Consider the following 26,410-nt stretch of genomic DNA (forward strand, 5'->3'; position numbering starts at 1 on the left):
TTGTCCATGTGGACACATATATACACTACTTAGGTGAATCTAAAGTTTACATTTTATCTCCTTTCCCTAGTTTTATACTGTTCCTTGATTATCTCCTTCATCTCTCTATATGAATGATTTCCAGATAGCTCTAGTTACTGTGACTACTTCCAGTTATTTCAAATGTGTCTTGTCTTTTATCCTTTCTCTCCAGTTCTAATTTAACTATCACTCATGATCATTGTTATATGTGCTTGGCTTGTTGCTGCTCTTTCTAGTTCTTGCCTCTCCAAATACCAATCCAACCTGTATACCACTATCTGAGTAAGCTCTGTAAAATTTATTTTTCATTAGATCGATACATCACTCAAGACTATAAAATTGGTAGCTATTTCCTACTGTATCAAAATACATAGCCTTCTACTATCTGGTCAAATCTTACATCAAGTATTTCTGCTTACAAGCCACAATGCCCACCCTATGCTACACAATGGATAGTATCACTATTATTCTTAACACATTTATGTTGTACCTCTTAGCTAGATTGTTACTTCCTTCTTCCTAGCATCTATACCAGTGTTACTCATCTTAATAACATCTAGGTTAGGTACTGTCTGTTCTTCAAAACCTCTCACCACTATAGCCCATATACTTTTTCCAATTATTGATATACTCAGAGTTTAAATATCACTAAAAATTACATGCTTACCATGTGTGTACCAAACAGTACTTAGCACAGGGATAAGTCTAAATTAGGTATGCAAATTCTAGCATCACTTTTATGGCAACAAGTACATTAAGTCTTGTGTTAGACCTTTGTACTTTTTATCCTTCCCTATAATTGCGAATTCTTTAAGGGCAGAGGCCAACTTTTATTTATTTTTATATCCCTCCACAATACCTTGTCTGAGGTGTACCCTCAGGAAATTCTTCCTGAATTGAACTTATTAATTGGAGACCTGCCTTATTTCATGGAATAAATGTTACTTTAGAGCCCAGGGTTGGACAATAAAAATGAACATCCATGATATTATTCTATGAGGTAAGATTTCCAGAAACTGAGGGCATGCTTACTCCCTTCTTCTTTAGAAGCAGGGGAATAAGTGACTTGGAAAATGCCTAGGTACCCAAAGGAGTAGCCTCTCCCTAGCCCAGTGTATTATCTTTGATTCATTCAGAGACGAGAACAAGGATTCCTACTCTTGGGCAAAAGTAAAAGACAAGTGTGAGAATAAGTTGTGTAAAGCCTGGTGAGTGTGAAAAGAGGGAACAAATGGTTGCATGTGGAGAGAGTACTTGAAGAAAGAAATTTGGTTTCAAAAGATGGAAGGTATATTATTAATATAAGTTTATAGTGGGCTCTAGTATAGAGTAGCATTCCTTTCACAAAAGGAAAGGATCTATTTGATAAAAGAGGTCACGTATTCATTTTGATTTCTGACCCGTCAGTAGCAGGTGAGGTCATAAAATATCATACTTAAGAGCTGAAGATAGGGAAACGGACTTTGGCCCAGTGGTTAGGGCGTCTGTCTACCACATGGGAGGCCCGCGGTTCAAGCCCCGGGCCTCCTTGACCCGTGTGGAGCTGGCCCATCATGCACAGCGCTGATGCGCACAAGGAGTGCCGTGCCACACAGGGGTGTCCCCCGCGTAGGGAAGCCCCATGCGCAAGGAGTGCACCCATAAGGAGAGCTGCCCAGCGTGAAGGAGGGAGCAGCCTGCCGAGGAATGGTGCCGCCCACACTTCCCGTGCCGCTGACGACAACAGAAGCGGACAAAGAAACAAGACGCAGCAAAAAGACACAGAAAACAGACAACCGGGGGAGGGGAGGGGAGGGGAGGGGAATTAAATAAATAAAAATAAATCTTTAAAAAAAAAAAAAAGAGCTGAAGATAACATAGAGATCATGGAGTTGAAACTGAGGTCCAGAGAGGTGAAGGGACTTTCCAAGTGTCCCACACTGAACCTAGTAGCCAAGGTGGGAAATTATTCCCATGCCAGTGCTCTATCTTTTTTCATCCTTTAATTGTGGTGAAAGAAGAGAGGTACTGAGAAAATTTTCTTCCAAATGGACCTTAAAATGGATTGTAAACTGAAAAGTAAACAGGAGCAAAGGAGAGATACTGGTAGTATAGTGGTTAAGGGTTTGAGCCTTGGAGCCAGGTTCTATCATTTACTAGCTATGTGATTTTCCCTAGTATATGTTTGGTCAACCAGCCAGATGTCCTGCCCCAGAATGGCACTGCCTCCAATATGTAGGAATAGAAGAAACCAAAATCTTTTTGGAAAGAGCCACTTACCTAATCATCACAAATGTGTAATAATAAGAATATGTCTCATGGGAACACCAGGCTGGTAAGATGTTAGTGTAGACCAATGTATATTGAAATGCTGTATAGAAAGCTGGTAAAAGGTGGGGCAAGATGGCATCTGAGTGAGTGCACCTCATAATCTCTCCTGTAAAGAAGCGGCTGAGTAGGGTTGGAGTTCTGCTGGACTGGGCTGTTTCAGGTGTTTGCAGGGCAGGAGGTGTCCGGATGTCGATTTGATGAGACAGTGACAGAAGAGATTCTTGTGAGAGGTGGAATTTTGGGTTTCTGACGCGGAGGTCAGAAGTTGTGGGCGGGACCCCTCCTCCTAGGGCTGGTGGCCCAGTTGCTGTGATCCCTGAGGCTTTGTTGTGCTGCGGTGATCCCAGGCCCCATGTTAACCGGATGCGTGGTTCCCAGGTCTATATCCCCTAAACCCTGGTGGCCCACGCTTCAGAGACTCACACACCCTGAGTCTGCAATATCACGGACTTCCCATCCCCAAATCCACAGCGCCTGGAGGTCCGTCTGAGATCATTGATTACCCCAGCCCTTGGCATTTATTTTTCTCTCTTTCTCTCCTTGAACTTGGAGGAGTGTACCAGCTGACTTGGGGAGAGTATGGGAAGAAAGGAGAGACGAATCTGCTGAGAAAGCCCAATTTACCTAAATGTCCTGAGATAGGAAACTTGGTCTGGGAGAAGGGGGAGTCAGAAAATCAATTAGACCTCTCCTAGCACACCTAAGGGGGAGGGACTGTAGGAAGTGCTACCCAAGCTTCCAATAACATATTTGGGACTTCTGGTGAGGTGTAGGTGCTCTCATGCTGGAAATAAAGAGTCATAATCTTCTGTGTTGAGTTGGTTCAACAAGGACTTACTTGAATCTCCTACAGGACCTCTCAGGCAGCTATCCTGCTGCCCTGGGAGAGAGAGAAGTGAGGAAAGGAGAAAGAGGGAAGGTCAGATCCCTACATGTATTATTTAACTGCAAAGGGGATTCCTAGCTTGAAATGTTGGTTCTTTTTTTTTTTTGGCGTGTTTGCTATTGCATTGTCTCCTGGTCTTTTCTCATGTTTTATCCCCGAAGGTAATTTTTCATTTATTTAGATTTTTTTTTCTCTTTTTCTTCCTTGTATTCCCCCCTTTTCTTTGCCCCACCTTTTTCTTTTCTCTCTTTTTCTTCTTTTTTTTAAATTTTATGTTCTTTATATAATACATGCTGAAGGGAGCGCTTCACACTTGCTGTGTTTCCTCATCCTCCATTTCCTCTTTTCTGTGTTTATTGATTTTGGCCTCCTACAGTATCCCCTTTCTCCCACATCTTTCTATCCTACATCATCTGCTGTTTCTCTTACATTCTACCTCCCTTTCTTTGGCTCCCAAATTGCCTGACATTTTATTTCTAATACCTTTGTTCTGCTTCCTGTCTCTTATCCACTCTTGATATTATTGTCTTTCTTTTCTCTTTCTCTCTCTCATGAAAACACTGGATTTTTAATTCATACTATATTCCTCCCCATATTCAGTTGACTATCTCATTATAGGCACTCTACTTACTGCTATAACTCTACAAAACTTACATGAGTCTAATACCCATTCTCCTAGATCTCACATTGTTGCTCTGTTAACATTTATTACCAATACTACCTTATACATTTTCCTTTCTTACTCATTTTGCTTTCCCTGGCCCTAATATTTTCCTTCAAAGTGAACTTAGACAGCAACAAAAAAATAGAGTAAGAAGAACAATGTGAGAAAGAGAAGACATATCACTTAGTAATGAACAACAAGTAATTAATCCCCAAGACTAGACAAAGAAGCTAAGGAACTGATTAAACCTGTCAAGATAAAATGATGACCAGACAGCAACAAAAAATTACAAACCAAACCAATAATCAGGAAAACATGGGCAAATCCAATGAACAAACTAAAAACCAGGAAGGGGAGCAGAACATCGGACAAGTAATTAAAGATCTCAAAACATATAATAAAGACCAACTTAATGAAGGAAAGGAAGAGATTAACAATATGAAGAAAACACTTGGAGGGGAAATTGCAGACATACGCAAAAAGATAACAGATATGTTGGTGATGAACACCACAGTTCAAGAAATCAAAAATCCACTCTCAGCAAATAGCAGCAGATTAGAAGAGGCAGAGGAGAGAATTAGTGATGTGGAAGACAGTACATTTGAAATCAAACAGATAGTAGAACTGATTGATAAAAAGATAGGAAAAAATCCAGCTAGGACTTAGGGACCTGAATAACAATGCAAACGCACAAACATATGTACTAAAGGCATCCCAGAAGGACAAGAGAGGGAAGGGGGACAGATGGGGTGTTGGAGGAAATAATGGCTGAAAAATTCCCAAATCTACTTAGAGAGATGGATGTACACGTCCAGGAAGCACAATGCACCCCAAACACCATAAATCCCAAAGTCTCACCCTAAGCAATATACTTGTCAAATTATCCAATACTCAAGACAAAGAGAAAATTCTAAAAGCAGCAAGAGAAAAGAGAACCATCACATACAAGGGAGGCTCCATAAGATTAAGTGCTGATTTCTCATCTGAAACCATGGAGGCAAGAAGGAAGTGGTAGGATATAGTCAAGGTACTAAAAGAAAAAAATTTCCAACCAAGAATACTCTACTCAGCTAAACTAGCATTCAAAAATGATGGATACTTCAAAATATTCACAGATAAACAGAAATTAAAAGAGTATGCCAACAAGAACCCTGTCCTTCAAGAAATATTAAAGGGAATTCTGCAGGACGAAAGAAAAAAACAGGAGAGGCAGAGTTGGAGGAGAGTGTAAGAGCAACAAAATAGACAAAAAGAGAAGGAAAAAAACAAACAAGCAAAATAAGACAAATACAAGTCCAAACAAAATATGGTTAACATCAATAATTCCTTGAAAGTAATAACATTGAATGTCAATGGATTAAACTCCCCTGTCAATAGATTCAGACTGGAAGATTGGATAAGGAAATATGACTCATCTATAGGCTGTCTACAAGAAACACATCTTAGACCCAGGGATTCATGGAGGTTGAAAGTGAATGGCTGGAAAACAATCTTACAGCAAACAATAACCAAAAAAAAAAAGAGGCAGGAGTAGCTAATTTAGTATCAGACAAAATAGACTTTAAGTGAGAGACAAAGATGGATACTACATATTAGTGAAAGGGATAAACTTTTAAGAAGAACAAACAATCATAAATATTTATGCTCCTAACAAGGGCATCTCCAAATACGTGAGGCAAACACTGGAAAAACTAATTGAAAGTATAGATGCATCTACAATTATAGTGGGAGAGTTTAATACACCATTATCAACTTTTGATAGAACGTCTCAAAAGAGAATCAATAAAGAAATAAAACTTTGAACAGTATATTAGAGGAGCTGGACCTAAAAGACATATACAGATCCTTACACACGAGTACAGTAGGCTATACATTTTTCTCAAGCACACATGGATCATTCTCCAAGATAGACCATATGCTAGGCCACAAAGAAAGGCTTAATGAATTCAGAAAATCAAAATCGTACAAAATAATATCTCTGACCACAGTGGAATGAAGCTGGAAATCTGCAAGGGTCAGAGGCCCAGATTTCACACGAAGATATGGAAATTAAACAGCAAACTCTTAGAAAAACAGTGGGTCAAAGAGGAAATCTCAAAAGAAATTAATAACTACCTTGAAACTAATGAAAATGATAACAAAACATACCAAAACGTATGGGATGCAGCGAAAGCAGTACTGAGAGGGAAATTTATAGCCATAAATTCATACATCAAAAAAGAAAGAGCAAAAATTGAAGAATTAACTACACATTTGGAGGCATTACTAAAAAAACAACAAAGTAACCCCACAGGAAGAAGAAAGAAAGAAATAACAAAGATAAGAGCAGAAATAAATGAAATAGAAAATAAGAAAGCACTTGAAAAGATAAACAAGACCAAGAGCTGGTTCTTTGACAAGATCAATAAAATTGACAAACCCTTAACTAGACTAATAAGAAAAAAAAGAGAGAAGATGCAAATACACAAAATAAGAAATGAGAAAGGAGATATCACCACTGAGCCCACAGAAATAAAGACTACCTTAAGAGGACACTTTGAAGAACTATATTTCAACAAAAATTACAATTCAGAGGAAATGGACAAATTCCTAGAAACACATAAGCAGCCTATATTGATGACAGAAGAAATAGATGATCTCAACAAACCAATCACAATAAAGAGATAGAATCAGTCATTAAAAACTTACCAACTAAGAAGAGCCCAAGGCCAGACGGTTTCACAGGTGAATTCTACAAAACATTCTGGAAAGAACTAATGCCAATCTTGCTAAAATTCTTCCAAAAAATCGAAACAGAAGGAACATCACCCAACTCATTCTATGATGCCAACATTACCCTAGTGCCAAAGCCTAACAAAGACACCACAAGAAAGGAAAATTACAGACCAATTTCTCTAATGAACCTAGATGCAAAAATCCTCAACAAAATACTTGCTAACCATATCCAACGATATATTAAATGAATTATACACCATGACCAAGTGGGATTCATTCCGGGTATGCAAGGAAGGTTCAACATAAGAAAATCAATCAATGTACTAAACCATATAAACAGATTGAAGGAAAAAAATCACATGATTATATCTATAGATGCAGAAAAAGCACTTGACAAAATACAGCACACTTTCTTGATAAAAACACTGCAAAGGATTGGAATACAAGGACATTTTCTGAACATGATATAGAGTATATATGAAAAACCCACAGCCAACATCATTTACAATGGTGAAATCCTAAAATCCTTCCCTCTAAGATCAGGAACAAGACAAGGATGCTAACTCTCACCTCTTCTCTTTAACATTGTCTTAGACGTACTTGCTTGAGCACTGAGGCAAGAACCAGATAAAAGGCATTCAAATAGGAAAGAAAGAAGTCAAAATTTCATTATTTGCAGATGACATGATCCTATACATAGAAAATCCTGAAAGGTCTACAGGAAAGCTTCTAGAACTCATTAATGAGTTTAGTAAAGTCACAGGTTATAAGATCAATGCGCAAAAATCAGTAGCATTTCTGTACACCAATAATGAGCAATGTAAGGAGGAAATCAAGAAACAAGTACCATTTACAGTAGTAAATTAAAAAAAATCAAATACCTAGGAATAAATTTAACTAAAGAGGTAAAGAACTTATACACAGAGAACTACACAAGACTGTTCAAGGGAATCAAAGAAGACCTAAATAAATGGAAGAATATTCCCTGTTCATGGAGAGGAAGACTAAATATTGTTAAGATGTCTATCCTACCAAAACTGACATACACATTCAATGCATTCCCAATAAAAATCAACACAGCATTCTTTAAGGCACTATAAAAACTAGCTATGAAATTTATTTGGAAAGGAAAGAGGCCCCGAATAGTCAAAGACATATTGAAAAAGAAAAACGAAATTGGAGGACTCACACTACCTGGCTTAAAAACATACTACAAAGCTACAGTAGTAAAAACAGCATGGTAATGGCACAAGGAGAGACACAGTGACCAATGGAACTGAATTGAGAGTTCTGAGATAGATCCTCATATATATATTCACATAATATTTGATAAAGCCACCAAACCTCTCAATGGGGAGAAAATGCCCTATTCAACAAATGGTGCCTGGGGAACTGGATATCCATATGTAAAAGAATGAAAGAGGATTACCATCTCACACCTTATACAGAAATCAACTCAAGATGGATCAAAGACCTAAATATAAGACCCAAGACCATAAAGACCTTGGAAAGCAGTATAGGGAAGCATATTCAAGACCTTGTGATAGGAAATGGCTTCATGAACTTCATACCAAAAGCACGAGCAGTGAAAGAACAAATAGATAAATGGGACTTCCTCAAAATTAAAGCCATCTGCACCTCAAAGGAGTTTGTCAAGGAAGTGAAAAGAGAGCCTACACAATTGGAGAAAATATTTGGTAACCATATATCTGATAGAAGAGTTATATTGCATATATAAAGAATTCCTATATCTTGAAAATAAAAAGACAAACAGCCCATTTAAAAAATGGGGAAAACCCTTCATAAGACATTCATGCTAATGTGCTGGAGGTGCAGTTAATGTTGGGGTTTAAGATATATTTAGGGGATTTGAATCTCTGGACTGACAATGTGATAGCCAGATCCTGAGCCTCAACAGACTCCAGCACCTACAATCTGATTTATTGGACTTACCACACTCAGCTAAGATGGAGGTGAAGAAGGACAACCACCACACCATGGAGCCTAGAGTGATTACAACTGAAAATGGGAGGATTGCATCCAGCATCCAGGTGGAATCTGAGCCTCCTCTTGACATAAAGGTGCAATGGACACAACCAATCCAGTGTCCACATAGAAGAGGTGGCATTGGATTGGGAAAAGTGGACATAATGGACAAAGGGTATGGGGAAAGGCAGGAAGAGATGAGAGGTGGAGGCGTCTTCGGGACATGGAGCTGCCCTGGATGGTGCTTCAGAGGTAATCACCGGACATTGTAAATCCTCACAGGGCCTACATGATGGAATAGAGGAGAGAATGGGCCATGATGTGAACCAATGTATATGAGGTGCAGAGGTGCCCAAAGATGTACTTACCAAATCCAATGGATGTGTCATGATGATGGGAACGAGTGTTGTTGGGGGGGGGGGGGAGAGGGGGGGTGGGGGGGCGGGGTTGAATGGGACCTCACATATATATTTTTAATGTAATATTATTACAAAGTCAATAAAAAATAAAAAAATTAAAAAAAAATAAAAATAAAAAATGGGGAAAAGATTTAAGCAGACACCTCTCCAAAGAAGAAATACAAATGGCTAAAAAGCACATGAAAAAATACTCCAAATCTTTAGCTATCAGAGAAATGCAAATCAAAACTACAATGAGATACCATCTTACTCACAAAAGATTGGCAGCTATGAAAAAAGTAGAAGACTAAAAATGCTGTAGAGGATGTGGAGGAATGGGAACACCCATCCGCTGCTGGTGGGAATGCAGAAGGATCCAGCCATTCTGGAGGACAGTTTGGTGGTTTTTTCAAAAAACTAGCTGTGGATTTACCATGTGACCCAGCTATTCCACTGCTGGGTATATATCCAGTAGAACTGAAAACAAGGACACAAACCCATATATGCACACCAATGTTTATAGCAGCATTGGTCACTATTGCCAAAAGTTGGAATCATCCCAAATGCCCATCAACAGAGGAATGGATAAATAAAATGTGGTATATACATACAACGGAATACTACTCAGCTTTAAGAACAAATACACTACAAACACACGTGATAACATGGATGAATCTTGAGAACCTTATGTTGAGTGAATCAACCCAGGCATTGAAGGACAAATACTACATGACCTCAATGATATGAAATAAGTAAACCAAGCTGCATCGGAGAGCTAGAGACTGGATGATAGGTTTAGAGGAAAATGGGGGGGGGTAGAGGAAGGATGTAAGGTTACACCTACATGGGTGAAATCTATGATAAGCTGGAGGTAAGTATTTGTACAAGGAAGGGATAAAATGGTGGAATAGGGTTAACTTTGTGTGGGGCTTTGCGGGCTTGAGGGGGGCTAGGGATGGGAGAATGGGTAATATTGCCTAAGAAATTGGGGGAAGGGTGGGGCAACATACAAACATAGGAGATTGTCAGGTATTTGGTTGAGAGTATAATGCTGAGAAAACTTTTTCAAAAATATAATAAGGAAGGTTACCTATTTAAGATGTGTAAAGGGGATAATCCAAAGCAGGACAGTCACCTAGTTAGTATGTGAATGCTCATTTTGCCATAGGGGGTTATATCATTGGATAGAGACCCATATAATGAGAGTGAAGGTATACCCATATCCTGGGGAGGACTGATGTTCTCAAATAGATGGAATTGTATCTCTCGAGAGAAATGGTGGCTCCCAGTGCATTAGGGCATTTGAGCATGTCAAGCCCTCAACACTGTTGCAAGTATCTCTGAACATGGCCCTTCTAGCAATGAAGACTGACTGTCACTGTGGGCCCTAAGGAGAGGGGGAAAGAGGTATTGAATAGATGGAAACAATGTAACTGTTTGGGCAATAGAAGTGTTCCACAAGATTAGGCAAGGATATAAGACATGTTAAATTACACCAAAAATATATAGGGGCCGAAGGCTAAAATGTAAATCATAATGCAAAACATAAGATAACTAAAAATTTAGAAAATTGTATAGTCTGAAATATAAACCACAATGTAAACACACATGTTACCTTGTTTGAAAGCTATTGTCTCAATATCTGTACATCAGTTTCAGTAAATATAGTAAGAATATGTAAAAAGATTATTGCTGTGGAAGGGAAAAGGGTTTTATGTTGCATATGTGGGAGTATTGTATATTGTATATATGAATTACTGTGATCTAAACCTTTTGTGAAGATAAGTTGAATAATTAGAAACAAAAAGAAAAAGATAGGATGTAGACACTGAGGAAAAGACGGAAGTAATTGCCTTGCCAATTTGCACACAGGGCAACACTTATTGCAGTGATGGAAGCCAAAACATCAAAAACAAAGCCTTTGCATTTTTTAAGTTTTTTATACCCAAATTTATTTTTACCTTAATTTTTCTAAATTAGTATGTATTCTACATCTAACATTTAAATTTATCACTATAGTCCATTTTACTATTAATGGTACCTCGCAATATATTTGGCTTCACTTTTGCAGAAGTTTTAGATCACAGAGAGATTCAAGAATGGCAGGGGAGGAACACTGATGTGGGATATTATTGAGAGGGGACACATGGTTGGCAGGGAGTTCTCCAGGGCATATATCCAGGGTACATAAAAATGTTTGTATATTTTCATAGTGGCTACAATTAAAAACAATTGAGGGAGTGCTGAGTTCCTAGGCAGGGGAGCTCTATCACAGTCCCTAAAGGAACAGCAACAATCCCCCAAGTGCAACGGCAAAGACCAAAAAAGAATGAAGGTCCAACAATGAGCCCTTGATAGTAATGACTATGCTTGTGAGCCTGTGCACCTGAAATAAGAACAAGGCCTAGAGCTGCAGGGTGCCTAAGAGTTACCTCCTGAGAACCTCCGTGTTGCTCAAATGTGGCCAGTCTTGAAGCCAAACTCAGTATGTCATGACTCCCAGGGATGAGCCTCCCTGGCTCCAAAGGATTACTACCAAGTACCAGCTGGTGATGTAACTAGAAAATGACCTTGAATAAAAGGGTCAACTTGAACCAGCAAAATATCTCAATCAATTTTTAACCAGGAGTTAAAAATGCTTTTTGACCTGAATATAATGGCGAAATGGAAAGGACAAATGAGTTTATATGGCTATGAATTTCCGAAAAGAGCCGGGAGGTTATCAGAGGGGTTGCCCTTACGCTCACCTCAGCAGCATCCCAGAGACAGATAAAGTAGATACAACCCCAGGTATTGGTTCTTGTGAGGGCTACAGAGACCCACAGGTTCTATGGTCATGGCAGATGGAGTTCAGTGCCATATCAGTTGGACCTACTTTGGAATTTGTGTTTCTGTGTGATGGAGCTGGACTTAGATGTGATCTTTGTCCACAAGCCTCTCTCTTTTACCAGAACTGTAGTTGGTGCTGAGGTTTAATGTATACCCAGGGGACCTGAATCTCTGGACTGACCATGTAATAGCCAGGCCCTGAGCCTCAACAGACTTGTAACTCCTACACTCTGGTTTATTGGACTTACCCCTCTCAGTTAACATGGAGGTGAAGAAGGTCAACCACCACACCAGGGAGGCAAGAGTGCCTACAAATGAAAGCAGGAGAATTGCATCCAGCATCCATGTGGAATCTAAGCCCCCTCTTGATATAGATGTGGAGTGGACACAACTATTCCAAGGTTCACAGGATGGAGCAGTATAGTATGGATTAGAGTGGACTTACTGATATTCTATTCATGAACTATTGTGATTAATATTCAAAGAAAATGTGGCATTGGTGTGGAGAAAGTGGCCATGGTGGCTGCTGGGGGTAGGGAGTTGGATGAAGAGATGAGATATGGGGGCATTTTCAGGACTTGGATTTGTCCTGCGTGGTGCTGCAGGGACAGTTACTGGACATTGTATATCCTCCCATGGCCCACTGGGTGGACTGTGGGAGCGTGTGGGCTATGAAGTGGACCACTGACCATGAGGTGCAGCAGTGCTCAGAAATGTATTCAACAAATGCAATGAATGTCTCATGATGATGGAGGTGATTGTTGTTATGGGGGGAGGAGTGGGGTGAGGGGGGTGGGGGGGTATATGGGGACCTCATATTTTTTGAATGTAATATTAAAAAAATAAAGACAAAAAAGAAGTACGATAATAAATGCCAATGACAGGAAGAAAAAAAAGAATCACCCTGTAAATCATACCAATTATATTATTCATGATCTATGGCAGGGAGGGCCATCGAATCCACACAACCTATTTGGATGAAATGAATACCAATTTTGAGTAAAGTAGAAAGATCTATCTTGTAATCTCTAATGCTTTTTAATGCTACAGGAAAATTTATAATGAGCAAAAAATAGTATATAACATTCTTCTCTGGATCATTTCCTCAAAAAGCTAACATGTAGTCTGTCTTTGAAAAATCTTTAAAAATATGCCTGGTAAAATCTCTACAGAATAATACATTGAGCTGTACATTTTGGATTTGTGCACTTTTATACACATTTTCACATTAAACACTTTACTTTTTAAATCTTACCAAAGAAGCTTGTTTAAATACCTTGATTTCATAAAAGTTTACTTTGCCTTATGCTTTATTATACTAAAATAAGGCAGGGTTTGCAAAGAAGATAAAAACTATATAGTTTCTTGATGTGATATTATATTTTTACTTAACTAGTTGCTGTTGTGTCATATTTTATCAATTTATATACATTTAAAATTATATATTATACATCATATATAGTGAACTAAATATGATATTTTGAACTAGGATCCAAACCCTGACATGATTCCTATTAAAAATTAAGTTCAACACATGTAATTTTATCTTTCAGCACTTTGCCAGGAATCTAAGTTGCTAAAAGTTCAAGGACTGCCTGTATATGAGAGGCTATGTATAGAAAATGGGGTAACAAAAGGAAGTGGACAAATAGTACAGCATGAGAACTTATGTTAGAGAAAAGTACAGTTTTCTAATAGTTAAAGAGTTGTTATATACTGGAATGGGCAATGAAGGAGGGTTGTGAATTCCCTCAATGGACTTAAAAATAAACTCAGCTGTCTTACTAAAAATAAGAAGATGACTTATAATCTATGATTGTAAGAAGGAGGTGAAACCTTCAGACAACAAGATGACACCCTTTCACAGTATTGTGCCCCACTCGTATTTGTCCAAATGAGAGACACAGCATTATATTAGAATAAAACCAGGAACTGGAGTCAGCATACCTTACTTTAAGTCCAAGCTCTGCCTCTTTCTTGCTATGTTATATTGGGTAAGTTACTTAACATCTCTGAGTCTCAGTTTCTTTACTTATAAAATAGGGATGGTTTTAATAATAATGTCATGACATTTGTAAGTCAAAGGATGTGAAGCATATGAAAGTATTTTGTGAGATGTAAAATGATACACAAATTTGCTATGATTAAATATTTTTTAAGAAGTTTGGAATTGGAGACTGCTTCAAGAACATAACCTCTTTAGGATGTTATACTATATATACATTAGTATTGTTCCTCCTGCCAACACAAGGCTGAATATAATTCTTTTTTTCCTATCATGGAGATATTTCAAACTAGGTTAAGACCCTATGAGTCTCTGATTTCTATTCAAGTTCCGGTTTCTTAATACCAAAATAAGAGTTCTTATCACTTGTAACTGCTGTGAGTAAAAGCCTCTTCAGAAAGGCTGAAGGCTAAAGGAAGGTAAATCAAAATACAGTCAATTTTCCAATAAAGAGTCAGCAAGAGGAGGTAAGGGAGTTGCTTATTTTGTAGGTTCTTTGGGCTGGATAAGAACTGCGAGATTGTAATTTGCTAGTGCTTTCTTTTCTAACTATGGATTTGGGGCTGTTTTGTCTTGTTTAGTCCTAGGAAAATGCATTACTCTAAAACTGGGCTTCCAGGTAGAGAATCTGAGCCTGGATAATCTAGCTGGGTGAAAATTTAGAAAGGATTGTTTCCCACCTCTGCTCCCCACCTCAATGCCTTCCATGTTCTGGCCTCATCCCCCAGGTGTGTAAACTACTACAATTTCTCATTCAAAATTGCTACCAGATATTGTATTCTTAGGACCAGCAGCTAAAAATTACTCTGACGGCTGCAATTAACAACATAAATAAATGTTGCAGGCACAGTACTAGGCATTGCATCAGGTGGAGACAAAAAAGGTAATGCTTGTAATGGGGATACAGAGCATGAGAACTAAAATTTAAGTTTTTCACAAAAAGTCTCAGGATGATCCAATGATCTGGTGGAAGAAAACTGGTAAGGTAAAGTTCTGTGTCTTTACTTTTCCTTTGCTCCTCTGGCTTTTAGAAAAGCAGACTACATGCTTGTATTGGTTTGTCCCCATTTACTATCTTTTTTAGTGTATCTAAGGCATTCTAAAGGAGACTGAAAATATGACTTAAAAGGAAATTTAACCAATGTGAATGAAGGAGAGTAGAGAAAGATGACCTGTTGCCCACTGGTTGAATTAACTCAAGCAAAACACCAGGAGTGACCACCTGGCAGGATTGTTTACATACATGCACAGCACTGTTTATTATGTTTCCTAACTGATCTGACTGGTCATAGGTCATGGTATCACAACACTGGTAAGGGGCCTCCCAAGCTGCCATCTAATCTTACCTAAGTCATCCATGTTTGCTAAACAAATGTGTCCATACTTGCCCTTCTCCATCTAAAAGGCACTTATGAGGCTGACGTGCTATAAAATCTTTCTGGACATTACTGTCACATCGTGCTACATTGATTTTGTTAACACGGACTTTGTTAGTACTCAGTCTGCTAAGTGGAGAAAACACTTCCTTCTGAGCCTTCTTACCTCGGCTGTCTTCCTCATTGTCTTCCCAGGGTTCTTCATTTGCTAACAGTGGGTTCTGTGACTCATTCATACACCTCATAGGGAAGGAGTGGCCATCACCAGGGCTGGTGGAGAAAGGAAGGCAGTGAGCTTTTATAGCTGACATAACTTTTTGTGAAGGTAATGTCCTCTTAGAAATAGGAAGGCATTTCTTAGGAAGATTTAGGCTTATTGGCTAAAGACATAGTAGAATAGGCGTTTACAATAAAATAATTTTGTTGCTTCATTGCTATTTCTATATCTTGTTTTTGGGTCTGCATCAGTGTTGATTGCTTTTTTAAAAAATATGATAACACACACACACAGCAAGCTTCTTAAATACCATTTGATGATACAGTCCCAATATGTATACCCCATTATCTTATTGCGTTGATTCTTAATTTTCAAGAAAGGTCAGCAGATTCAGAATCATATAAGACTGGGGAGACAAGCTACTGTGACTTGACATAGATAATAATATCTGAATGTCCAATTATTTATTTGGTTTGTGTGGAAGCAAGATTTTAGGAGTTTGGGGGAAGAGACAGAGTGAGGTCTCTCTAGAGTGAAGATTCTGGGGGCTATTTTCTGCATGTGGGATACTCTTTGTGGACATATAAGGTAATCAATGGGTACCTCCCTAGTTAATCTCTGGTTATTAACAAATAGGATTCATTGGAGGGAAGTGAGCTGGCCCTGGCTAGACTGGGTTACAGCTTGAATACCTGAGTCTATATACCTGAATTCATTCCAAACTTAAATCATAAGGACTTTTTAAAATTAATTTGATATTATCTATGCATTTTGTCCTGTCCAAGAATGTGGTAAATGGAAAATTGACAGATTTATTGATAGTAATCTACAAAGAATGTAAGTATACTAATTATAAGCATAAGGGCTTTGGTTTTGTTTTTTTTATTCCAGAGAAGACTAATTTTAGTCCTCCCTTTGAGGTGGTGATGTTATGTGTATATTTGTGTGTGCATGTGATGCAGATAATTGTTGGTAACACTTATTAATCAACATTACCTATGGAAACAGTTTTGTCTTGTGACTGATACCCAGGATAGTAGGATATATCACACAACTTAAATAAATGGGAAAGCTTGTAAAACATGAATTGGTACATAGAAAGTATTAGTACAATGAGTGAAGGGAAGGAGAAAATGTTCCTTAATTACCATCACAACACAGTTTCCTCAAACAAGTGAATAAATGATGTATACCTATCTGAGGAGTGGATCTAAAGAAGGCCCTAAACAAGTTTTACTCCAGAACTAGGCTAGTTTAGTTGATGGTGGTTAGGTTTGTTCACAAATTTACTAAGAGGACACAAGCTAGGCTCTGCTCATCTCTTCTTCATTACTTAACCTAAATTCCTGCTGCAGACCAAGAATTATCTACAATCACTGAATGAATCTTTGTTTCTGGTTTTTGTTTTAATTTTTCCTTCACAAAAGTAATATAAGCATTTCACCCCAAAATATGAAAACGGAGAAAAAGAAAAAAATTCTTAGACTATTGACCTTACCACTGATAATATTTTTGGTATATTTCCCTTCTTTTGTTTTTCATCTGCATATATTTGCCTTTTTTTTCTCTCTCCCCTTCCTCTCTGTTGTCTGCTCTCCGTGTCCATTCACTGTGTGTGTTCTTTGGCATCCACTTGCATTGTCTGTGGCACCAGGAAACTTTGTCTCTTTTTGTTGCATCATCTTGCTGTGTTAGCTCTTTGTGTATGTGGTGCCACTCCTGGGCAGGCTGCATTTTTTTCAAGCATGGTGGCTCTCTTTGCAGGTTGCACTCCTTGCAGGTTGCACCCCTACGTGAGGGTGCCCCTGTGTGGCACAGCACTCCCTGCATGTGGCAACACTGCATGCGGGCCAGCTCACCACATGGGTCAGGAGGCCCTGGGTATCAAACTCCGGACCCTCCATATGGTAGGCAGATGCTCTATCAGTTGAAGCACATTTGCTTCCCCAATTTGACATTTTAAAAATCACAGTGTATACACCATTTGGATTCTACATTTTTTAAAATCACAAAACAACATAAATTTGTTATCTTATAGTTCTGTACGTTAGAAGTCTGGCAGTTTTATGGGCTAACATTGAGGTGTTGGCAGGGCTGTGTTCCTTCTGGGAGCTCTAGGATAGCAGCCTTTTCCTGCTTCTAGAGGCTGCCTGAATTCCTAAGCTTGTGGCCCTTTCCTTCATCTTCAATGCCAGAAGGATAGCATCTATGTTTTCACTTTAAATATAGTCAGCCTTTACCTTTTTTTGATATAGCCTTTGTAGCCATTATTTTTGACTATATCACATTCCATCTAGTGAATATATAACTTATTTATCCATTCCCATATTGTTCATATTTAGCCTGTTCCTAATTACTGTCTGTAAATAATGCTATGATGAACATTTTTGTGTATATAGTTTGTTTCTGTCTTTAGAATAGATTCTCAGAAATGGAATTAGTGGGTCAGTGAAAATATAAGTTCTTATGGGTTTTTAATACATATCACCAAACTCATTTCTGAAGGATTGGTAACAGTTTATACTTCCAGAAATAAAGCATGAGATTTTCCTTTACCAACCTAGAAATGAAAAAAACAAAACAAAACTTGAGAGATAGAGTTTTACCATGGACTGATACCTGGTACATACTACAATCAAAACTTGCTACATCAAAGCATGATCCACCATCAGCTTCCTTTAGTGGTAATAATTACCTACCTGGAACCAATAGGTATTAACCAGAACTTCTTGTTATCTCCAAACACCTGCTGGATATTTTTCATGAAGCCAAGGTTGAACCCATTTTTCTCTGGGCCACTTATAAATACTGGAGTGCAGAATGCCTCTAGAGCAGAGTATGGGAATTGAGGAAACGAGGAAGAAAGCAACAAAAGAATAAATTTGAGGACGTAAGTTATAATTGTCCTGGATGTGACAGATCTATGACAACTTTCTGCTGTTGTAACATAGACCTCTCATTTTTAGTTATTGTTAAATTACTTTAAAATCCCATTTAATCACTTAATACACAGCAAGCTTATTATTTAATATAAAGAACAAAACTCAGTTTTACTTTTAAAGGCAGAGGAAACACATGATGGTAGAAATAATTAAGCAGCCACGGGGGCAGTATGTATTTTGTACTGCTGGATGTGAGAAGAGAAAAAAAAGATTAACAGCACTTCATTTGACTCTGAGTGGTGAGAGCCAAATGATGTCCATCTTTAGAACTCAGACTAATGTAATGATACATTTAGAGATGGTAATGACATTGATTTGGTTTCAAAACATTTCAGGAATTAAGATATTCACACTGAAGGTTGCAATGTAACCCTGAGATTTACTTCAGAGAAAACACCAATGGATAACTGAGATTTCCTCCAAAGAAAATGTCAATAGGTGAACTATAATCATCTCAAAGTCCATGAGGAATTGGACTATGTTAGTGCACATTATATTTAGACACACATTTATCCCATTAGGCAAACACTTTCACTGTTGGACACTGGCTGCCTCTGGCCATCTTCCATTTATTCTTTGTTTTCAAAGACTCTGTTATCATGAAGCTTTTAGTAAATTTCTACTTTTCAGGTGCTATCCAGACCAAATGTGCTAATATACCATTCTAGCAACTAGGTTCTATACATATATTTGGTTTAGAAAATGGGTAGAAATACTTTTGTAGCTGTTAGCATTATTAGCAAATGAATCCTCAGAGTATAGTGGCTTTTCACTAAACTTTCTTCAAATCTATCCCAGCAAAACATTTGACTCTCCTCATTCCCCATGTTTTGATTTGTATACAGTGTAAATATTTCATCATAGATGAAAAAAATTTTTGTAATGGAATTTGCCAAAAATATAGTTCTCTAAATAACAGCCTGGACTACATGGCTATTAACTGACCAAAAGAACAGTCACTTCTTATACTCATTTTTATAAAGACTCATTTGTTTCAATGTGTTTTATATCATTCCTCTTGATTCAATATTTGCCCTTATGGCTCCTTCTGTTATTGTTATCTCTTTGTATCCCTCTATATAATTCCTTCCTAGAGGTCTTGCTACCAATTTATTTCACAAAAACATATTACTTTATTTTGCTAGTTACCTTTTTGTGTATCTGTCCTGTATACCAACTATTTTGTAAACTTTCTGAGGGTAGGTCCTTGGATATATAAACTTAGACAATATCCGTGAAGATATCCCTTGACAATGGCTAAGTGTATATCTAATAATTCATTGAGCCTTGTATATTTTTATCATTTTTTGCAATGTTTCTTTTTTCTTTTCCTTCTACTCCATCCCCAATACTGTTCTCTCACTTCTGACTCTTATCTAGATTCTTGGAGTGATCTCCTAGAGTGGTTACCCCTCATGCCATCTCATATGCCTTTACAAAGTTGATTAACCTAAAATACAATCTTTAATGTCTTCCTAGTCTGGCACTCACAAATTTTTTCCTGCCATATACTTTCTGAGCAATCTGCGGATGCCAAACTTATTTGCTTCTCCCTCACCTCCTTCCAACACACATCTGTCTTACACTTTTCCACCATATCTCTGCTTTTTCTACCCAATCCCACTCTCCAGTTAAGGCCTATCTACTCTTTAAGACCTAGTTCTCCCCTCTCATATCTCTAATAGCACTTAGGGCAGATATAGTTTGTGTTACAATTAAGTATTGCCTTTGTAAATGTTTTGTAATAGATTTCTGTCTTGTATGTCTCATATCCCTGGAAAGACTGTAAACGCACTGATAGGAAGTTTTTTAATATATTTTGGTATCATCTACAATTTCTATGTAGCTCCTTGATGATTGAAGTCATTTGATGATATGCTGGCTTGGATTCTTTCTCAGTGCTGTGTTGAGTGTGCTTCATAAATTAGATTCTTCTAACTTTTGTTGACCTTTACCTTCCCCTTCTGATGTTCATTTCTGTACTGATTCTTTCTTTTGTTCCTTTATTTCCTCATGAGAACACCTTTTAGAAATCTTTTGTGGTGTAAATCTGTGGAATATTACCCAATGTGAACTATAAAGAGTAATGGTCATTTTTGGTTTTGCATGAGGTATCACTAATTCACTAATGCTCTCTTTATCAGTAAGCTCATTTACTATGGCTCTCCAGTTTGGCAAAAAGTATTTTCATACTTTTTCAGTTTTGTAGTATTTCAGTTTGTAGGCAAAGGGGCAGCATTGCAGTCAAAATGCTTCATTAGAAGTTTTTCTCTTCTTTGGTAACAATCTACAGGTCACTATGATATACATCAATGTGTTTTTTCCTAGTCTAAATATCCAGTCTTACCTAAGGTGGTTTTGTTTCTGCTGACAAGCCAACAATGGTAACCAAAGAGAATCACAAGGCTGACAAAAAACATGCAGGCCACAAAAAGTAGAAAAAGGACATGGAACTTAGAGCGAACACTGGGCAATTCACCCTAGGAAAGAAATAAACAAATGAAAACAAAAGATTTAAGAGGTAAGGCTTGGTTAGTTTTTCAATATAGGTTAGTAGTTTTTCATATGCATAAAATATCTAGCTGTAATTAAAAAAATAGATTTTGTCAAATTTCTGCAAAACAGTTCTTTATATCAATGTAAACTATAGACCTTGGTTAGTAGCCATGCTTCAGTATTGGTTCATCAATTGTAACAAACGTACCACACTAATGTGAGATGTTATTAACAGAGGAAAATGTGAGAAGGGTGGGGGTGGGGTATATGGGAATCCCTTATACTTTTTCTTTCATTTAAGTATATCACTGATACATGAATATAGATAAGCAATAAGTGTATAGTAAAAGTTATGAACTTACAAAATAAACATGCATAACATCATGCAGGGGTCCCATACATCATCCCACCACCAAGACCTTGCATTACTGTGAAACATTTTTTACAACTGTACAAGACCATAGTCAAAATATTACTACTAACTACAGTTCATACTTTTGAGGTAACTTTTCTATAATCTAAAACTTTTTAAAAAATAACGTTTATTATATGAAAAATAAAATGAATACAGTTATTTCTTTTGATAAACTGAATACCTCATTATGGATATGCTGTTAGACTAGAAAGTCTCAAATGGATACTGGTTTAAGTGCAGTTCAGTGTAAACAGAGTACATAATTTACTAATTAGAAAAGGGTAATGTGAAAAAGATGCACTGAAGCCTAATTGACATGCAACCTCTTTAAAACTTGTACCCCATTTAGTTGAGAATTATGAATCATTGGCAGGAGGTGATTTTTATGTCATATGGCTCATCCTTTTGTCATAAGGTGGGTTATTCTGGGATTCTTTACATATCATGTTTCTTTGGACATATGTGTTGAAAATGTCACAGTAGTGTATGTAGGAAGTTAAAACACATAGGTAGAATTTAAAAAACTATTCTACCTATAATTCATGACCTGATTTTAAATCTGTGCCAAATTTTGTGTGGTTGTTTTTAATACCTGAAGTGAAATGTCTTTGTATACTACATCATGTGGAAAAACACTTCAGAGGGTAAATCAAGCAGGATTTTACAGGCAATTGTAAATGGAGAGGGCTAAATATTTAAATGGGAAGCTGGGGATTCTTATTTTCTATGAAGCAACAGCCTTCGTCCCCTACATGCAGCCCAGACTACAATGAATACTCTAAAATTCTATATCATGCATGGCATGTAACATTTTATCTCCTGAAGTATGTTTAGAAAACATTTTCAATTTTGGAGTAAGCAGTTGGGAGGACTATTATTTTTTCTCTCCTTTCCAATGCTGACCATTGTTTTGGCATGATGAATCTCTTTGAAATATTTCTAAAAGTTCTCTAATAAAGTTAAAAATGATTCTTGAATGAAATGGACTTTGGGATCTGGTTCTACTCCAGTTTGGAAGGAGAGAATTATGATTTGACAAGACTTTGCAAGTCTTGGTAAGGTCAGATAGTACAGATTTTTTTCTTCTATCAGAGGGTATTTTTATTCATTTTAATGCCAAGACACATTGGGAATCTTCCAGGGTGTATATGTTTGAAACATGAAGATTAAGGGAAGTAAACTAGCCAGAAGATTTCAGATGAGGGCCTTTGGGTAAAATTTGTCTGGGGACAGAGTAGCCCAGGAAATAGCTACCCCAGGGACTTCAACCATCAGGAACACTTATCTGAAACTCTCCCTTTTGAAAGGATCCCTGCATGAAATCTTGGTCTAGGCACTCAAATTGAATTTGATTGGTTTTAGATTGATTTGTTTTGAATTTATAGGAAAGACCCCACATATTGCTTTGTAGTGGTTTTTACCTCGGTGGGTTTTCCTTTCATTATTTCAACTTTTTCAGCTTTTATTTTATTTTTTATTTTAATTTTTATTTTGAGAAGGAAAAATGGTTTATTGACGGCCGGCCGGACTCGGGAGCTTCCTATTGCAAACCCGAGCCCTCAGCCTTTAAAATATGCTCTTTAAAGGCTTTTAAAATTCATATTTGTTTTTTAACTTTTAAATGAGCATTAGGAAATAGCAGGGCAAGAGGGACTGATAGGTCAGTCCACAACCTGGGTAGCAGAACTGGGAATCTTACTCCTGCTAATTACTTTAGCAGGGCTCTCTTTTGTATGCCAAACAAATCTGCTTACTGTGCTGTTCCTTAATAAAGCCCTTAATATTAAAGTTTTTTGTGTGTATGTTAGGAGAGGGTGATAGCCCTATGTTCAAAATTGCCTTCTCAGGAGATGACCAAGCTTAATTACTCAAAGCAATAACCACCAGAGACAGTTCAGATGACTACTGGTAGACTAATGCTCTTATCTTCTTTCTAAAAATAATTCACAGCCTCTATGAGGACATTCATGATTCAGTGTGGGAGGTGTATATTACTGAGCCTTTTGCATAAGGCAGATGAATCTCCCACCAAAGTAGCTACTCTATAATAACACTGAGAAGAAAGAAATGATCTGATGGTTTTCTAAATTCTTAATTTTAAAGGAGCTGAAACTTGTTTTTAAAAGATTGACCTATACTGGGCAGTAAGACATAGTATAGTGTTTATGATTACTAGGCTTAGGGTCAGACTTAGGATCAAGTTGTGATTTTGTAATGTGCAAGCTGTGTAACTCTGGTATATAAACATCAGTTCAATCATCTTAAAATGAGAATAATAATTCCTGCTTTGCCTGATTCACAGACTGTACTTACGATTGTAGCTAATCTTCCTGATACATGACTTTTAAAATACATGGCAGTGTTTACTTTTCATTTTAAGGGCAGACTCAATTTAAACTGAGAAAGATGTCCCTTTACCATACCAAAGCACTTTCTGGCTGGAAAGCAAAGAAGCATTTTACTGAAATGTCAGTGCCCTTTTCATTGTGATGGCAAGCCAAGACAGGAATCCTCAGCTGTCATCTGTCAGGCACGAGCTAATCTATTGTGAATGGAGGAAATGAAATAGAATGAATAGGAAAACAACAAGGCTATGTCCGTCCCTGATACTGCTTGTGTTTACTGGCACATTTTTGGTAATTAATATCCAAATATCATATTTTACAAGGGAAAAAAACACTTACAGCACCGGGTGGGCATTGTAGTGTTTGATTATTGGCTCATTAGGAGGGACAAAAGCAAAATGTGTGAAATGCAACATTGTTTACTCTGTTATGGGGATAAATGTTGGTTCTTAAACTGTAACCTACTGTGTTAACAACCAAAAAAGTTCTATAGTGAAGACTAAGGTTATGATGGTTTGAGATTATTTTTGTGAATACCAAAAAGAGAAAGATTATGTTTGTAAACAAATCTATTTCTCTGGGTTTCATACTCTGATTATATTGGATTCAGTTGAGAGGCCCTTGGTTAGATTACCTGTTAAGAATGCTTTGAGGGCTTTCTTTGATTCTACCATGTCAGTTTGAGTCTCCACCCCCTTGGTGGGTCTGATATGAAATGAAAACTCACTGAAGATGCATACACAGGAAGAGAGACAGCTCTGTCAGTTCTGATTTTGGGGCCCCAGGGAGAGATGAACCATTCACCTGATAGTTTGCCAGCTGACCTTGGGAAGAGACTAGAACAGCTGAGAAGGCCCAGAAAAAAACAAGCCCTATGCCAGGAGAGAGAGGAAGCACTGAGAGACAAGCCATGTGCTAGCCTGAAGTTGAGAGAGAGGAAGCTCAGAGGCGAAGGCTGAACCCTAGCAGAGATCAGCAACCATCTTGCTTCAACACACAGCAACTGACTTTGGTGAGAAAGCAACCATGAGTTGGATTCTTTAGGGCCTTGAAACTGTAAGCATTTTACCCCAGATAAATATCCTTTATAAAAGCCAACAGATTTCTGGTACTTTGCATTGGCATCCCTTTGGCAGACTCATACAAAGGTTGACACTTTTCCTGAAGATTGGATCAAGCGGATTTTCTTCACACTAAGGGTAAGGGCTCACTGTGTGGACTGAATGTCAAACAGGCCATGAAAGCCTGAGCAATAGATAAAAGATCCTGTGTAGGGAGAGAGGCCGAAGGAGAGATGAAAAGATGCATAGCGTGGTGAATCATTGTTGTATTTGGAAAAAATTTATTAGGAGATTTCATTTTTGTTTATATTTTTGTTTGTATTTCTGAGCTGCAGATTTTGATATCTATACAATTCTTGATTCTTAAAGTTATTAAATATCCAAATTGACTGAGCAAGTTGAAGGGAAAATGGAAAACATATATCACTGTATTTTCTATACTATTAAGGATGGAAGCACTAGATCATCTAGATATTCTCAGCTATTTAAGTTCTCACTGCCTTATCTTTGTCCTTTTCCCTCTAGCTTATTTTAATCTGTATTCTAGTAACAGGATTCTAGTCTTTTCTTCCCTGCTTTACCTCCCCAGTTGAGGTGAGATATTCTTGTTATACAGGCTCAAATGCAATTCCTAAAGTAATTACTGGTAGCTCTGCCCACATCTGTCTTCCGCTGTCCAAGTTCATTTTGGACAGCCCTCATCTTGGCATGGGTATGAAGGCTTAGTAATTGTATTAGAGTTGTGAAGAAGTTATATCTTCTGAAGACTGTTGCCATGAAATTAAAAAAAAGACATTTCCAGTATACTGCTTCTCGGTCCTGAATACATATGTGAACTGGAAAGCTGCCTTTGATACTTTTGGAAATAGATGGGATATGATTGATAAAAGTCAACTGAAAGTAAGATGAAGGTAGGATGATTTTTTTTTCAATCTCATTAAAATAATTGGAATCATATTTTGAAAAGTAAAGCATTTATGGCATTTGTTTCATTTGATTTTGGCAATAAGCTTATGAAAGAGGAAACAGATCCAGTATTAGAACCCAATTTTCCTAGTGTTCTTTTCACACAAAGTTCAAATAAGACTTTCCATTTCATTCTGGTCATTTGTGAAGATGAGTCAGTATATCTTTCTGTCCAATGGGAATGTTGTAACTCTCCTTTGAACAGGGTATTAGAAAGTATTTTCTAATAATGCAGGAAAGTTTTGTTACTCTTTTCTCTAGGAAACGAGGAATTTAGAACTTCAACATTTTTCAAAGCTATAAATGATAAGTAGATAATTAACACTTGACAAGAGAAGTACATTGTAAAGAATCAGTAGAAATCAAGAGATAGGTTCCTGAAAGACTTAACAAGAGTCTCATATATGACAGAAATTTAAATGGAATCTTTAAATAATAGCATCCCTCTAAATCTCAGAATACTCAATGTAGAAAGTTTTTTATGGTGGCTTCCCTTTTGGTTACTTCTATATTAGCTATTCTAAAATATAAAAAAGGGTGAATAATTTCACTTACTGGACTTGGTATGTTTGTGTGTTAGTGGGGACCCTTCAGGATGTTTAAACTTACTCTCCAATATTTGATGAAATAGCTGAAGACTGTAGTAGCAATGTACAGGCAGTAGAGTACAGAGTAAGCTAAGAACTGAAGGAAGAATTTGTAGTTGGAAAATCCAATGCAGTTATTAACCCTAAAAGAAAAAAAGAAAAACAAATTTTAAATCAGGATCCATTGACTG

General features: G+C 37.4%; 1 protein-coding gene across 3 annotated transcripts in view; it reads right to left on the reverse strand.

Moving 5' to 3' along the window:
* The window catches only part of ZDHHC15 (zinc finger DHHC-type palmitoyltransferase 15), a 324,251-nt gene that overhangs the window by 72,308 nt on the left and 225,533 nt on the right, over positions 1-26,410 (reverse strand). For all 3 annotated transcript variants that reach the window (XM_058291298.2, XM_058291301.2, XM_071213383.1), the window contains 4 exons: positions 26,242-26,362; positions 20,697-20,829; positions 18,107-18,233; positions 15,357-15,460 (listed from right to left, as the gene is read on the reverse strand). In XM_058291298.2, coding sequence (XP_058147281.1) covers positions 15,357-15,460; positions 18,107-18,233; positions 20,697-20,829; positions 26,242-26,362 — 485 coding nt within the window. The remainder of the gene's footprint in view (positions 1-15,356; positions 15,461-18,106; positions 18,234-20,696; positions 20,830-26,241; positions 26,363-26,410) is intronic.

This window comes from Dasypus novemcinctus, chromosome X, assembly GCF_030445035.2.
Source record: "Dasypus novemcinctus isolate mDasNov1 chromosome X, mDasNov1.1.hap2, whole genome shotgun sequence".
Taxonomy (NCBI): domain Eukaryota; kingdom Metazoa; phylum Chordata; class Mammalia; order Cingulata; family Dasypodidae; genus Dasypus; species Dasypus novemcinctus.